Below are 18191 nucleotides of genomic sequence, written 5' to 3' on the forward strand. Positions count from 1 at the left end.
GGGGTTGTGTATGGTCAACCCTGTGGTGTTCCTAGTGAATACCTTTCTTAAGACCAATATAGCAAACCTCTGGTCAGAGAGGGCTCCTCCGTGGGTATCCTCCTGTAGGGGATGGTTTTGGCCTTTCTTCCAGGAATGGGAGACAGGAGGGCAAGTGAAGGATCTTCGCACACCACACGGGCATCTCCCGGCTTACACTACCCCGGTTCTGAAGGTTATTCGTCGGTGGGGTCTGGGGATGGGGGAGATTAGAACTCTGTCGAGGAAATTCCTTGACAAGAGGGTCCTGTCTTCTCATTTCCAGAGGCCATTGGCGCTCAAGGACTGCCCAAGTCGGGATCTGGAGGTGGGTTTAGAGCTTTTGAATTCTATCAGGATCCCCTTGAAGTTTTGGGACTTGACTTGGCGCTGCTTCCACGGGAAACTGTGTGTGAGAGATAATCTGAAGTGCAGGAGCTCTGATGACCGGGGATGTCCCCGCGAAGAGTGTGGAGGCATGCTGGAAAGCATGGAGCATTTTCTGCTTCATTGTCCCTTTAACACAGAGGTTTACACCAGGGTGGGCGCTTCCATTGGTTGGCCTTGGCTGGCCAGTCTCTCCTATGCGGAATGGGCCTATGGGGCATTCAGAAACCTTGGAGGCTGGGACCGGTGCACTTTATTCCTAGTCAGCTCAGTGGTTAGGTACTACACGTGGAACGCACGGTGTTTAGTGTCGACGCAGCGTAAAATCCTCCCTGTGGATGTGGTGGTTAGGAACATTCTCGTGACCTGGTGAAGGTGCGTTCTCTGGAGTACGAGAGGCTGGGTGCTGGCAGGGCCTCTCGTCTGTGGAGGGGCTCTGCCTTTAAAGTGCCTTAGCCTGTTGTCCCCCCCTGGTGGTGGGCTGATGCTGGCACATTAGTCTTTTTGTTTTGAGCAGTTGGTTTATGGCAATATAGGGCTTGCAGGCGCTGAACTTGAGCTTTAGGGGTTTGTTGTTTGGCTTATAGTGTTATATGTATTTGTTATTGTATTTATTGTTGTAGTCTATTTGTATACTTATGTATTGTATATATTGTTAGTCTGTGTATATTTTATGTAATGTATATATTGTATATATTGTGTGATGCCACCTGGGGTTTGGGTTTAGTTTAGGTTGGGTGGTGGGTTAAAAAGGGGGGAGGGGGTTTGTATGGGACTTTTATATATACAGAAAATCCTGGACTGGTTCATGGACGTCTGGTAACATGTACTGGGGGCATGGGATGCGGGACCAGCTCAGGGCCAAAAAAAAAAAGGGGTGTTATTTTGTTTGTGTTGGTTTTTATTATTTTGTATATTATTATTGTTGTTGTTGTTATTCTTTTTGGTATATTACTGGTATTGGGTTTTTGGTATTGCAACTGGGCCAGGAAATTCACATTTAGTATTAGTGTATATAGTTTATTAGTATGGTATGGGTATTATGGGTATTATAGGAATCTGTCTTTTGTAAATATTGTATATATTTGTTTGTGTGCAGGAATGAGTGTGGGGTGGACCGGTGTTGTATTTTATGCTATGGTGTTTGGTTTTATGATCGTTATATTGATATGTTCTGTCGGATATGATATGTTTATGTTTTGTAATTTTTTTATTGTTATGTTTGAAATTTTAATAAAAGATCTACAGGATATATCTAAGGATCAGTACAGGATACGTACAGGGGGAGGGGATTATCAGATTATGCATGTGAGGGGAGGATAATAGTGATTATTATAATCCTCCCCTCACATATATGTAACATCTCCCCCTCACATATATAATCTGATAACCCCCTCCTCGCATTGATTATCCCTCACATTATCCCTACCTTTTTATGTTCGCCGCCGCCGTCACTCATCCCCAGGCAGCCAGTACCGCAATGGCTGTCTGGGAGATGATCACGTGACGTGACGTGCGACGTCACGGGTGGCATCATAGAGAGGAGCGGAGCAGAGAGAGTCTCCCGCTCCTCTCAGTCCCCACACGGCCGCTTCCAGGATCCAGGCCGCAGCAGGGGACCCACCGCCGGATATGTGAGTATGTATAATGTGTGTGTGTGTGGGGATATTTATTATATAGTGTGTGTGTGTGTGTGTGGGGGGGGGGTGGGGGGGATTTATTATGTAATGTGAGGGGGGATTTATTATATAGTGTGGGGGGGGGATTTATTATATAGTGTGGGGGGGGGGGGGGGATTTATTATATAATGTGAGGGGGGATTTATTATATAGTGTGGGGGGGATTTATTATATAGTGTGGGGGGGATTTATTATATAATGTGAGGGGGGATTTATTATATAATGTGAGTGGGGATTTATTATATAATGTGAGGGGGGATTTATTATATAGTGTGGGGGGGGATTTATTATATAGTGTGGGGGGGGGATTTATTATATAATGTGAGGGGGGATTTATTATATAGTGTGGGGGGGGATTTATTATATAGTGTGGGGGGGATTTATTATATAATGTGAGGGGGGATTTATTATATAGTGTGGGGGGGATTTATTATATAATGTGAGGGGGGATTTATTATATAATGTGAGGGGGGATTTATTATATAGTGTGGGGGGGATTTATTATATAGTGTGGGGGGGGGATTTATTATATAATGTGAGGGGGGATTTATTATATAGTGTGGGGGGGATTTATTATATAATGTGAGGGGGGATTTATTATATAGTGTGGGGGGGATTTATTATATAGTGTGGGGGGATTTATTATATAGTGTGGGGGGGGATTTATTATATAGTGTGGGGGGGATTTATTATATAGTGTGAGGGGGGATTTATTATATAGTGTGGGGGGGATTTATTATATAATGTGAGGGGGGATTTATTATATAGTGTGGGGGGGATTTATTATATAGTGTGGGGGGGATTTATTATATAGTGTGGGGGGGATTTATTATATAGTGTGGGGGGGGATTTATTATATAGTGTGAGGGGGGGATTTATTATATAATGTGAGGGGGGATTTATTATATAGTGTGGGGGGGATTTATTATATAATGTGAGGGGGGATTTATTATATAGTGTGGGGGGGGATTTATTATATAGTGTGGGGGGGATTTATTATATAATGTGAGGGGGGATTTATTATATAGTGTGAGGGGGGATTTATTATATAGTGTGAGGGGGGATTTATTATATAGTGTGGGGGGGATTTATTATATAGTGTGGGGGGATTTATTATATAGTGTGGGGGGGGATTTATTATATAGTGTGGGGGGGGATTTATTATATAGTGTGAGGGGGGATTTATTATATAATGTGAGGGGGGGTTTATTATATAGTGTGGGGGGGATTTATTATATAATGTGAGGGGGGATTTATTATATAGTGTGGGGGGGGATTTATTATATAATGTGAGGGGGGATTTATTATATAGTGAGGGGGGATTTATTATATAGTGTGGGGGGGATTTATTATATAGTGTGAGGGGGGATTTATTATATAATGTGGGGGGGGGATTTATTATATAATGTGAGGGGGGATTTTTTATATAGTGTGGGGGGGATTTATTATATAATGTGGGGGGGGGGGATTTATTATATAGTGTGGGGGGGATTTATTATATAATGTGGGGGGGATTTATTATATAGTGTGGGGGGGATTTATTATATAATGTGAGGGGGGATTTATTATATAGTGTGAGGGGGGATTTATTATATAGTGTGAGGGGGGATTTATTATATAATGTGGGGGGGATTTATTATATAATGTGAGGGGGGATTTATTATATAGTGTGGGGGGGATTTATTATATAGTGTGGGGGGGATTTATTATATAGTGTGGGGGGGATTTATTATATAGTGTGGGGGGGATTTATTATATAGTGTGAGGGGGGGATTTATTATATAATGTGAGGGGGGATTTATTATATAGTGTGGGGGGGATTTATTATATAATGTGAGGGGGGATTTATTATATAGTGTGGGGGGGGGGATTTATTATATAGTGTGGGGGGGATTTATTATATAATGTGAGGGGGGATTTATTATATAGTGTGAGGGGGGATTTATTATATAGTGTGAGGGGGGATTTATTATATAGTGTGGGGGGGATTTATTATATAGTGTGGGGGGGATTTATTATATAGTGTGGGGGGGGGATTTATTATATAGTGTGGGGGGGGATTTATTATATAGTGTGAGGGGGGATTTATTATATAATGTGAGGGGGGGTTTATTATATAGTGTGGGGGGGATTTATTATATAATGTGAGGGGGGATTTATTATATAGTGTGGGGGGGGATTTATTATATAGTGTGGGGGGGATTTATTATATAGTGTGGGGGGATTTATTATATAATGTGAGGGGGGATTTATTATATAGTGTGGGGAGGATTTATTATATAGTGTGGGGGGGGATTTATTATATAGTGTGGGGGGGGATTTATTATATAGTGTGGGGGGGGATTTATTATATAGTGTGGGGGGGATTTATTATATAGTGTGAGGGGGGATTTATTATATAATGTGGGGGGGGGGATTTATTATATAATGTGAGGGGGGATTTTTTATATAGTGTGGGGGGGATTTATTATATAATGTGGGGGGGGATTTATTATATAGTGTGGGGGGGATTTATTATATAATGTGGGGGGGATTTATTATATAGTGTGGGGGGGATTTATTATATAATGTGAGGGGGGATTTATTATATAGTGTGAGGGGGGATTTATTATATAGTGTGAGGGGGGATTTATTATATAATGTGAGGGGGGCTTTATTATATAATGTGAGGGGGGATTTATTATGTAATGTGGAGGGGGATTTATTATATAATGTGAGGGGGGATTTATTATATAATGTGAAGGGGGATTTATTATATAATGTGGGGGGGGGGATTTATTATATAATGTGAGGGGGGGATTTATTATATAGTGTGAGGGGGGATTTATTATATAGTGTGGGGGGGGATTTATTATATAATGTGAGGGGGGATTTATTATATAGTGTGAGGGGGGATTTATTATATAGTGTGAGGGGGGATTTATTATATAATGTGAGGGGGGATTTATTATATAATGTGAGGGGGGATTTATTATGTAATGTGGAGGGGGATTTATTATATAATGTGAGGGGGGATTTATTATATAATGTGAGGGGGGATTTATTATATAATGTGAGGGGGGGATTTATTATATAGTGTGAGGGGGGATTTATTATATAGTGTGAGGGGGGATTTATTATATAATGTGGGGGGGGGGGTTATTATATAATGTGAGGGGGGATTTATTATATAATGTGGGGGGGATTTATTATATAATGTGAGGGGGGATTTATTATATAGTGTGGGGGGGATTTATTATATAATGTGGGGGGGGGATTTATTATATAATGTGGGGGGGCATTTATTATATAGTGTGGGGGGGATTTATTATATAATGTGGGGGGGGGATTTATTATATAATGTGAGGGGGGATTTATTATATAGTGTGGGGGTGATTTATTATATAGTGTGGGGGGATTTATTATATAATGTGGGGGGGATTTATTATATAATGTAAGGGGGGATTTATTATATAGTGTGGGGGGGATTTATTATATAGTGTGAGGGGGGATTTATTATATAGTGTGGGGGGGATTTATTATATAGTGTGGGGGGATTTATTATATAGTGTGGGGGGGATTTATTATATAGTGTGGGGGGGGATTTATTATATAGTGTGGGGGGGGATTTATTATATAGTGTGAGGGGGGATTTATTATATAGTGTGGGGGGGATTTATTATATAATGTGAGGGGGGATTTATTATATAGTGTGGGGGGGATTTATTATATAGTGTGGGGGGGATTTATTATATAGTGTGGGGGGGGATTTATTATATAGTGTGGGGGGGGGATTTATTATATAGTGTGAGGGGGGGATTTATTATATAATGTGAGGGGGGATTTATTATATAGTGTGGGGGGGATTTATTATATAATGTGAGGGGGGATTTATTATATAGTGTGGGGGGGGGTTTATTATATAATGTGAGGGGGGATTTATTATATAGTGTGAGGGGGGATTTATTATATAGTGTGAGGGGGGATTTATTATATAGTGTGGGGGGGATTTATTATATAGTGTGGGGGGGGGGATTTATTATATAGTGTGGGGGGGATTTATTATATAGTGTGAGGGGGGATTTATTATATAATGTGAGGGGGGGTTTATTATATAGTGTGGGGGGGATTTATTATATAATGTGAGGGGGGATTTATTATATAGTGTGGGGGGGGATTTATTATATAGTGTGGGGGGGATTTATTATATAGTGTGGGGGGATTTATTATATAATGTGAGGGGGGATTTATTATATAGTGTGGGGGGGATTTATTATATAGTGTGGGGGGGGATTTATTATATAGTGTGGGGGGGGATTTATTATATAGTGTGGGGGGGGGATTTATTATATAATGTGAGGGGGGATTTATTATATAGTGTGAGGGGGGATTTATTATATAATGTGAGGGGGGATTTATTATATAGTGAGGGGGGATTTATTATATAGTGTGGGGGGGATTTATTATATAGTGTGAGGGGGGATTTATTATATAATGTGGGGGGGGGATTTATTATATAATGTGAGGGGGGATTTTTTATATAGTGTGGGGGGATTTATTATATAATGTGGGGGGGATTTATTATATAGTGTGGGGGGGATTTATTATATAATGTGGGGGGGATTTATTATATAGTGTGGGGGGGATTTATTATATAATGTGAGGGGGGATTTATTATATAGTGTGAGGGGGGATTTATTATATAGTGTGAGGGGGGATTTATTATATAATGTGAGGGGGGATTTATTATATAATGTGAGGGGGGATTTATTATGTAATGTGGAGGGGGATTTATTATATAATGTGAGGGGGGATTTATTATATAATGTGAAGGGGGATTTATTATATAATGTGGGGGGGGGATTTATTATATAATGTGAGGGGGGGATTTATTATATAGTGTGAGGGGGGATTTATTATATAGTGTGGGGGGGATTTATTATATAATGTGAGGGGGGATTTATCATATAGTGTGAGGGGGGATTTATTATATAGTGTGAGGGGGGATTTATTATATAATGTGAGGGGGGATTTATTATATAATGTGAGGGGGGATTTATTATGTAATGTGGAGGGGGATTTATTATATAATGTGAGGGGGGATTTATTATATAATGTGAGGGGGGATTTATTATATAATGTGGGGGGGGATTTATTATATAATGTGAGGGGGGGATTTATTATATAGTGTGAGGGGGGATTTATTATATAGTGTGAGGGGGGATTTATTATATAATGTGGGGGGGTTATTATATAATGTGAGGGGGGATTTATTATATAATGTGGGGGGGATTTATTATATAATGTGAGGGGGGATTTATTATATAGTGTGGGGGGATTTATTATATAATGTGGGGGGGGATTTATTATATAATGTGGGGGGGCATTTATTATATAGTGTGGGGGGGATTTATTATATAATGTGGGGGGGGATTTATTATATAATGTGAGGGGGGATTTATTATATAGTGTGGGGGTGATTTATTATATAGTGTGGGGGGATTTATTATATAATGTGGGGGGGATTTATTATATAATGTGAGGGGGGATTTATTATATAGTGTGGGGGGGATTTATTATATAATGTGAGGGGGGATTTATTATATAGTGTGGGGGGGATTTATTATATAGTGTGGGGGGGATTTATTATATAATGTAAGGGGGGATTTATTATATAATGTGGGGGGGATTTATTATATAATGTGAGGGTGGATTTATTATATAATGTGAGGGGGGATTTATTATATAATGTGGGGGGGATTTATTATATAATGTGAGGGGGGGATTTATTATATAGTGTGAGGGGGGATTTATTATATAGTGTGGGGGGGATTTATTATATAATGTGAGTGGGGATCTATTATATAATGTGAGGGGGGATTTATTATATAATGTGAGGGGGGATTTTTTATATAGTGTGGGGGGGATTTATTATATAATGTGGGGGGGGATTTATTATATAATGTGAGGGGGGATTTATTATATAGTGTGGGGGGGATTTATTATATAGTGTGGGGGGGATTTATTATATAATGTGAGGGGGGATTTATTATATAATGTGGGGGGGGGATTTATTATATAATGTGAGGGGGGATTTATTATATAATGTGAGGGGGGATTTATTATATAATGTGAGGGGGGATTTATTATATAATGTGAGGGGGGATTTATTATATAATGTGAGGGGGGATTTATTATATAGTGTGAGGGGGGATTTATTATATAGTGTGGGGGGATTTATTATATAATGTGAGGGGGGATTTATTATATACATACTATATATATATATATATATATATATATATATATATACACCTATAAATATACAGAAAACACACCTACAAATATAATAAAACAACCTACTCTAAACTGTCCCTTCACCCACACCACCCGCCCTCCTGTACATGGGTCAGAGTCCATAGAGTTCATAGTCCTCAATGTTCAGTCCATATCTGACCCATGCCAGGTCCACCAAAACAAACAACCACCACCACCCACAAAAACACCCTCCAAACCTAGAACTCCTCCCAACCAACTTTACCATAACCAGCTTTATAATATACAAAAACAAACAATACAAACCACCTTAGGCCCAAGTTCGGTGCCTGTAAGCCCTTCATAACCTTAGCGTCTGAAAACAAAACAAAAAGCTATGGTGCACATGCATTAGCCCACCACCAGGAAGAAGGATGGCAATCCTGATACATACAAAAATTTACATTCTTTCCCCAACTCCACCCTGCCTCTCTCCCTACCATTATCCCTAAAAATAAACTGACCCTACTATCACCCTAACCCTGTCCCTACATCACTGACCCTAACCAAAACCAGGGTACTCTACCCAAAAGGTCTAGTACCTAGGGCACATCAAAACAAAACCCTCTCCATAGGAGAGAAGCCCTACTGGTACCAAGACTGCCATACTCCAAAGACCTGATCTTCCCAAGGTCACCGGTGATGTTCCTACAGACCTCCACCTCGGAGAGGACTTTCCGCTGTGTAGATACTAAACACCGTGCGTTCCACGTGTAGTGCCTAACCACTAAACTGACTAAGAATAAAGTGCCCCGATCACGGCCACCCAGGGTCCTGAATGCCCCATAAGCCCATTCCGGATAGGTAAGGCCGGCAAGTTGACTCCAACCGATGGAAGCGCCCACCCGGTTGTAGACCCCAATATTAAAGGGACAATGAAGCAGGAAATGGTCCATGCTTTCCAGCATGTCCCCGCACTCTTCTCGGGGACACCCCCGGTCATCAGATCTCCTACACTTCAAATTGTCCCTCACATATAGCTTCCCCTGAAAGCAGCGCCAGGCCAAGTCCCAAAACTTCTGGGGGATCCTTTTCATGTTTAAAAGATACAACCCTTTTACCCTATATTTACAAAAAATATGGAGAAAAACTGTTCCAGGTTAAACCCCCCCAAAGGACGAGGGGGCACTCCCTCCGTCTGGAGAAGAAAAGGTTTAGTCTAAAGGGGCGGCACGCCTTCTTTACCGTGAGGACTGTGAATTTATGGAACGGTCTACCTCAGGAACTGGTCACAGCAGGAACAATTAACAGCTTTAAAGCAGGGTTAGATACATTCCTGGAACAAAATAACATTAATGCTTATGCAGAATTATAAAACTATATCCCTTTCCCTTATCCCCTTACATCCTTCCCTTCAATCCCCTGGTTGGACATGATGGACGTATGTCTTTTTTCAACCATACTAACTATGTAACTATGTAACCCCACCCTCAGATCCCGACCTGGGCAGTCCCTGAGCGCCAGAGGCTTCTGGAAGTGGGTCAACAGAACCCGTTTGTCAAGGAACTGCCTTGACTGGGTCCTGATCTCCCACACTCCCAGACCCCACCGACGTATCGCCTTCAGAGTCGGGGTAGCGTAAGCCGGAAGATATCCATGGGGCGTACGAAGGTCCTTCACTTGCCCTCCTGTCTCCCATTCCTGGAAGAAAGGCCGAAACCACTCCCTGCAGGAGAGTACCCACGGAGGAGCCCTCTCTGACCAGAGGTTTGAGATGTTGGCTTTCAAGAAGGTGTTCGTTAAGAACACCACAGGGTTTACCATAGATAAACCCCCTAGTCTCCTCGGGCGGTACGTAACCTCCCTCTTGACTAGGTTCATCCTGTTCCCCCATAACAGTTGGAAAAACAGGCTGTAGATCCTAGTATAGGAAGCCTCTGGCAAGATACATACGCTGCCCAGATAGATAAACAAGGGGAGCAGGTACGATTTGATCAGGTGTACCCTTTCTCTGAGGGTCATAGACCAACCCTTCCACTGGTCCACCTTCTGAGTGGCACCCTGAAGCTTACCATCCCAGTTTTTGGTGGGATAATCATCCTGGCCGAATGTGATGCCCAGAAGTTTTGCTGACTCTTGGGGCCCTGGAAGGGTGTCCGGGAGATCAAACGTGGGATCTCCCCCTCCCAGCCAGAGACTTTCACACTTATCCTGGTTGATCTTAGACCCGGATGCCTCCGAGTAGCGGTCCACTTCCGACATCACCACATCGACCTCCTCTCTCGAGGACACGAAAATGGTGACATCATCAGCGTACGCCACCACTCTTTGGGCGACATCCAGCTCCGCCAGACTCATCCCGACTCCCGCCAACGGCCCACAATCTACCCTCCGGACGAAGGGATCAATTGCTAACACGTATAAAAGCGGGCTCAAGGGACAACCCTGACGGACTCCGGACCCCACCACAAAAGAGCGGCCAGACCAACCGTTCACCAGTGGGAAACTCTCTGCCCCTGCATACAAGATCTTAAGCCAATTAACAAAAGTACTCGGTAAGCCATATCTCAGGAGGACGGACCAGAGGTACTCGTGGTTCACCCGATCAAATGCTTTGGCCTGATCCAGGGACAGCAAGTACCCCTTCCAGAGACCTGCACTACTCCGCTCCACTGCCTCCCTGACACTAAGGACAGCACTTAAGGTGCTGCGGCCTGGAACCGAGCAATGCTGGGCCCCCGAAAAGAGCCGGGGTGCAAACTTCACCAGCCGATTTAACAGTATCTTGGCGAGAAGCTTCCTGTCCGTATTGAGAAGAGCTATGGGTCTCCAATTCTCAATACGGCTGGGATCTTTACCCTTTGAGAGAAGAATCAGGGCTGACCTCCTCATTGACTTCGGCAGAGTGCCCGAGGAGAGACACTCATTGAATACCTCAGTCAAGAGGGGAGCTAAAGACTCCTTAAAGGTCCTGTACCACTCGGATGTTAAGCCATCCGGACCTGGCGACTTCTTGGGGGCGAGCCCCTCGATCGCCAGTCTCACTTCCTCTTCCCTGATTTCTTCTGCCAAAACATCAAGAGAGGGGTCTACCCCTGGCTCAGGAATGGTTTCAGCCAGGAAAGCCGACATCCTGTCTCGATCTAGATCCTTCCTTCCCAAGAGGTGTGAGTAGAAGGATCTGACGACCTCCAAGATCCCTGATCTGGACCGATTCAGAGATCCTGTACTATCAATCAGTCCTGAAATGATTTTACTACTCACTGACATCTTACAGTTTCTGTAAGGGTCGGGCGAGCGGTACTTCCCGAAATCCCTCTCAAAAACCAAAGATGCGTGCCTATCGTACTGACACCTCATTAGCAAGGACTTCACTCTGGAGATATCCTCACGGCTACCTCCAGTCAAGACGAGAAGCTCGAGTTTCCTCCTCAGACCCTGATACAGGCGATACCTGTTCAGGGACCTGAGGCTCGAGAGCTGGCGGAAGAACCCCGCAACCCGATTCTTGAATATCTCCCACCACTCTGACTTACTACTACATAGGTCCAGTAAAGGTACCTGACTCTGAAGAAAATCCTCAAAGGACTGTCTTATCTCCGCTTCCTCCAGGAGGGACGAATTCAGCTTCCAATAACCTTTTCCCATCCGGGGGGTCTCTGAAACATTCAGGGAAAAAGAAATCATACAGTGGTCGGAGAACTCCACCTCAACCACGGACACTGCGGAAGAGACGGCTTCCTCCTTTAAATAAAACCTGTCTATTCTAGACCTGCAGCTACCTCGATGATAGGTGAAACCCGCGTGGCCTGAGGGGCTCCGGATGTGGGCATCCTCTAGGCGAGCTTCCCTAACTATACTATTGAGAGCTATGCTATCATAAGCCAACCGATCATTGGAGCCTCTCCTATCTTGGGACCTCGTGACAGTATTGAAATCCCCTCCAAAGATCACCTGTCGGCTTGTAAAAAGAAAGGGCTTAATCCTCATAAAGAGATCTTTTCGTCCCCACTTTGTTTGTGGGGCGTAGATGTTAATAAGCCGAAGCTCTTGCCCCTTCATGAGGACATCTAAGATCAGGCACCTCCCCATTTCTAACTCAATAACCCGTCTGCATTCAACAGGAGCGGTAAAAAGGACCGCCACCCCACTATACGGCTCAGCCGCAAGAGACCAGTGGGAGGGGCCACGCCTCCACTCCCTCCTGGCTTTTACCAGGGAGGCTAGATCTAACAACCTGGTCTCCTGTAAAAAGAAAATGTCGGCATCAACACGGCCGAGAAAATCAAAGGCTGCGAATCTAGCCGTATCAGACTTTATGCTGGCACAGTTAATAGATGCCAGCGTCAATGGGGTGAGTGCCGCCATCATGGGTGATTGAGTTAGACGGCCCTAACCCCCTCATTTCTGTTTTTTCTTCACCCCCTCATCCCCAGACGAGGAGGCTTCTTTCTCTTTGGACCGTTTTTTGGATTCCGATTGGTCCATTTTTGAATCCCCATTTCCACCTGGCTCCGGTTTGGCCCCATCCCCTGAGGAAATTGCCCCATCAGGACAGGGCCCAGTTCCCCCTGGAGGCTCCCCCACTTCAGGCACCCCATCCTCGACCCCCCCCCTCCATGGAGGGGGAGGAGATGTCATCAAGGACAGAGTACCGGTTTGACAGATCAATCAGAGGGGGGGCAGGTAAGCTTCCGCTTGGGACCTGGTCCATAGCACGAGGACTAGAGGGCTCTGACCTCTTCTTTCTCCCTTTACTGCCCTTTTTTTTTGGCCTCTCTTCACCTTCCTCATCCACACTTTCACAGTGGGAGGAATCGGAAAGATCGGCCTTGCTGCCCTCTTCTTTACAGATTCTCCCCATTTCCTCATCCAGCACATTCTCCCCCAGGGCCTCAGCAGTTTCAGGACTAACCTCTGGAGCAGGGCCAGAAGCTACCCCGGCCACATGGGAACTCTCCAGTTCCCTGCTCCTTCTCCGATTAGCCTCCCGCCTCAGCTTGGCGGGACTTTTCCTCTTCACTGACCCTGTTGCACCTTCTCCCGCACTCGTGCCCTCCCCAGCTGAGGCAACATTACTGCTCTCCCCAGCCAAGGTGACCGTCGCACGGGCAAAGGCGCTAGGACAACGGCTGAAAGGGTGTCCTAAGACACCACACAGATGACACCGGATCTGCCTACAGGATGCGGCAAGATGACCTACCCCACCACACAGAGCACAGACCTGCACGGTACAGGCTGCGCTAAAGTGAGTGGGGCTGCCACACCTGTGACAGACCTTGGGCTGCCCCTGGTAGAAAATTTGGATTCTGTCTCTCCCAAGAAAAGCAGCTGATGGGATGTGGGCAACAGTGCTCCCCGAACGCTTAAGTTTGACGGAAAACATCCAGGCCCCAGACCAGATCCCATGTTCGTCATAGTTCTTTTTCGGCATGTCCGTCACATCACCATATCTGCTGAGCCAGGTCATGATGTCATAGCAAGATAGTGACTCGTTACGTGTCAATACAGTCACTTTCTTCGCCAGATTCTGACGGGATATCGCCTTTACGGCGAAATCCCGCCAGCCGGGCGCGCTTTTCACCACCTTATAGTTCGACCAGAAAAGTTCCAAACCCTCCGGTCGAACGAAGCTGATGTCAAACTCGGAAGTACCGTAGGGGTGGATCAGGGCAAAGATGTCACTTGCCCTGAATTCCATCTGGAGGAGGAGCTCAACCACCCTTCCCCGAGGGGGACACGCATCTTCGCCCCTCCACAGCAAACGGACCACATTCCTACGGCCACTTTCCTGCCCGGATGTTGGGAGGGACCAGACCACCTCCCCGTTTTGTTCTCGGAAGGCGCCTAAGCCATGTCTTTCTATCCAAAAAGACAGGTCAACCTCACCCCTCCCCTCTACATGGATTGACCTGTCTCCCCTACGTAGAGCCTCCAGGAGGCGCTGTTGCAAGTGACCCCCAGAGCCAGATGGAGATGGAGATCCCCCTGATCCCCCGGCAGTGACGCTGGCATAGCTTCTGGGAGAAGCAGCCACTACCGGGGGGGCAGTCGAACCAGAACCAGACCCCAAACCAGGACCCTTGTTCCTAATGTAAGCCTCAGCCATAACACCTCTCTTTTGCATATCACTCCTCACCTGTATTTCACAAGCACCCCTCTCTTGCACCCCACTTGCACCCATCCCTTGCACCCCGCTTGCACCCCGCTTGAACCCCTCTCTTGCATTCCGCTCCCTTCATCCATACTGCTACTACAACTCCTCCCATGCACACTACCATAACTCACATCCTGCACATTACCATTTTTATTCACATTTTTGCTCTCACTTTCACTCTTGCGTACACTCTCCCTTGATGTGTTACAGGCCGGGCTGGCTCGGTCTGATACTCCAGGTATAAGGGTTGCTGGATTAATAATTGGAGCTGCACGGCTCTTCTGTCCAGTGTCTTGGGGCACAGACACAGGATCCGCCCTCATCATATGTGGCCCCGCCCCCTCGCACGCCGCCACAGATTTTGACAGGAGCTGTCCCTCCGGACGCACTCCCGCCCCGCCTACTGCGGCTGACGTGCAGGGAACCTTCTCCTTCACAGTGCCAGGATCGGTACCGACTGCATCACCTAGGGGACCGCCCCCTGAACCAACAAGGTCCGGTGCCCGAACACCCCCCCCCCTCACAGGGGAGTGCCCTGCAGTGCCAGGACCTGTACCGTCCCCCGAACAAGGGAATCTGCCACCATTTTCTGGTGCCTGGGCACCCTCCCCCCTCACAGGAGGGTGCCCTTTTTTTTCTATAGCACCCGCGGCCATTTTGGGTTCACTACTGTATCCCCCATGCTGGCCCCACTCCACTACAGAAACGGGGTCTGGCAGGTTGGGGGACCCAGCACCCTGAATCGGCTTCTCAGCTGACTCAGACTGCTGGAAAGAAGAAAAGACAAACTTAACTTGTCCTTGCGTTTTCTTCCTCTTCCTGCCCTTCGCTTTTTTATTCTTCCTCTCCTCCTCTGGGCCTAAATCCTCTCCAAAAGAGAAGTTTTCCAGACGGGTGGGGGACTCCTGCATTACAATCGCCCGCAGGAGACCCCCATCTGCCAAGCCGCTGCCTTGACTGCAGTCACTGCCATCATCATTATCATCATCATCCTCACTGGAGGGAGGTAAGGCCACCTGACCCGGGTTCACACGGTCTTCACTCAGGGTAAGTGGGGGGTCAGGGGCAGCAGTGGTGGCACACAAAGAATTAGTATCCATATCCCCCTCACTCGCATCACCCTCCTCACCTCCTTCACCTTCCTCCATCTCCTCCTTCTCACTCTGGCAATCATCATCATCATCGTCTCTGGAGACCGGCATACCAGAGAAACGAGCACCATGGACAAATTTCTCACGGAAAATGCCGGCACCTTCCACAATGTCAGACCTCATCCGCACAATCTCCTCCACTTTTTTCTTTAATGTTTTTACCTTAGCGGCAGATGCTGCCTTCTTGGCCCTGGATGACTGATCCACTTGGTAGCGGGCAAATTTTAAATCCGCTCTTATTCCTCTGAGCTGCTTCCCAAGCTCCTCATATTGAGCCATCTTGGCCTGCATTCTGGATGTGAATATTGCCAGGGATTCCCTTGGCCCCTTTACCCCCCATTGCTGGGGTTCTGGGGAAACTGATGTAGATGCCTTTACTCCATTCCTCTGCCTGGATGAGCTTCTTGGCCTGGATGAACTTTTGCTAGAAGCTTTGCAGCTCCCAGCTGGGGATGGGGGAGGGGGCCCCACATTGCTGTGGGCCCTGGTCGATCTTCTGACCCCATCCTGGCTACTGGCCGTTGCATGTTCGCGCACACACCCCTCCGGCCTAGAACGGGGAGCGCAAAATGAAGTCCTGGATTCCCGGGGCTCCATAGCAGAGATCCCTACCCAGGAGTCTGCCACACACCTGGGGAGGGGCGGAAGAAAAGTCTGCTTCTCTGGAAGTTTGCTGGAAGTCACAGGAGCACAGACACACCCAACCTTACTCCAGAGCTGGACTCACTATTCTGCTGGTGAGGTCACTGTGTACATACATTACATTACTTATCCTGTACTGCTCCTGAGTTATATCCTATATTATACTCCAGAGCTGTACTCACTATTCTGCTGGTGAGGTCACTGTGTACATACATTACATTACTTATTCTGTACTGATCCCGAGTTATATCCTGCAATATACTCCAGAGCTGTACTCACTATTCTGCTGGTGAGGTCACTGTGTACATACATTACATTACTGATCCTGTACTGATCCCGAGTGTGTGTGGGATGGGGGACCGGGGGGACCAAAAAAAATTGCTTGCCCAGGGTCCAATCAAAATTAAAGACGGCCCTGTCCATTATACATACACTGTACAGCAATCATACCTCCATTATACATACACTGTACAGCAATCATACCTCCATTATACTTACACTGTACAGCAAGCATACCGCCATTATACATACACTGTACAGCAATCAGACCGCCATTATACATACACTGTACAGCAATAATACCTCCATTATACATACACTGTACAGCAATCATACCTCCATTATACATACACTGTACAGCAATCATACCTCCATTATACATACACTGTACAGCAAGCATACATCCATTATACTTACACTGTACAGCAATCATACCTCCATTATACATACACTGTACAGCAATCATACCTCCATTATACATACACTGTGCAGCAATCATACCACCATTATACATACACTGTACAGCAAGCATACCTCCATTATACATACACTGTACAGAAATCATACCGCCATTATACATTCACTGTACAGCAAGCATACCGCCATTATACATACACTGTACAGCAATCATACCGCCATTATACATACACTGTACAGCAAGCATACCGCCATTATACATACACTGTACAGCAAGCATACATCCATTATACATACACTGTACAGCAATCATACCGCCATTATACATACACTGTACAGCAAGCATACCGCCATTATACATACACTGTACAGCAATCATACATCCATTATACATACACTGTACAGCAATCATACCTCCATTATACATACACTGTACAGCAATCATACCTCCATTATACATACACTGTACAGCAATCATACATACACTGTACAGCAATCATACATCCATTATACATACACTGTACAGCAATCATACCTCAATTATACATACACTGTACAGCAATCATACATCCATTATACATACACTGTACAGCAATCATACCTCCATTATACATACACTGTACAGCAAGCATACCACCATTATACATACACTGTACAGCAATCATACCTCCATTATACATACACTGTACAGCAAGCATACCACCATTATACATACACTGTACAGCAATCATACTTCCATTATACATACACTGTACAGCAATCATACACCCATTATACATACACTGTACAGCAATCATACCTCCATTGTACATACACTGTACAGCAAGCATACCTCCATTATACATACACTGTACAGCAATCATACATTCATTATACATACACTGTACAGCAATCATACCTCCATTATACATACACTGTACAGCAATCATACATTCATTATACTTACACTGTACAGCAATCATACCTCCATTATACATACACTGTACAGCAATCATACCTCCATTATACATACATTGTACAGCAAGCATACCTCCATTATACATACACTGTACAGCAATCATACCTCCATTATACATACACTGTACAGCAAGCATACATCCATTATACATACACTGTACAGCAACCATAAATCCATTATACATACACTGTACAGCAATCATACCTCCATTATACATACACTGTACAGCAATCATACATCCATTATACATACACTGTACAGCAAGCATA

At 45.1% G+C, this 18191-nt stretch overlaps 1 protein-coding gene across 1 annotated transcript in view; it reads right to left on the reverse strand.

The window, feature by feature from the left end:
- The window catches only part of MYBPC3 (myosin binding protein C3), a 182153-nt gene extending 166248 nt beyond the window's left edge, over positions 1-15905 (reverse strand). Inside the window, exon 1 of the mRNA XM_056528158.1 lies at positions 15605-15905. Coding sequence (XP_056384133.1) covers positions 15605-15905 — 301 coding nt within the window. The remainder of the gene's footprint in view (positions 1-15604) is intronic.
- Between the last annotated feature and the right edge of the window lie 2286 nt (positions 15906-18191).

The sequence above is a fragment of the Hyla sarda genome, chromosome 6 (genome assembly GCF_029499605.1).
Source record: "Hyla sarda isolate aHylSar1 chromosome 6, aHylSar1.hap1, whole genome shotgun sequence".
NCBI lineage: Eukaryota > Metazoa > Chordata > Amphibia > Anura > Hylidae > Hyla > Hyla sarda.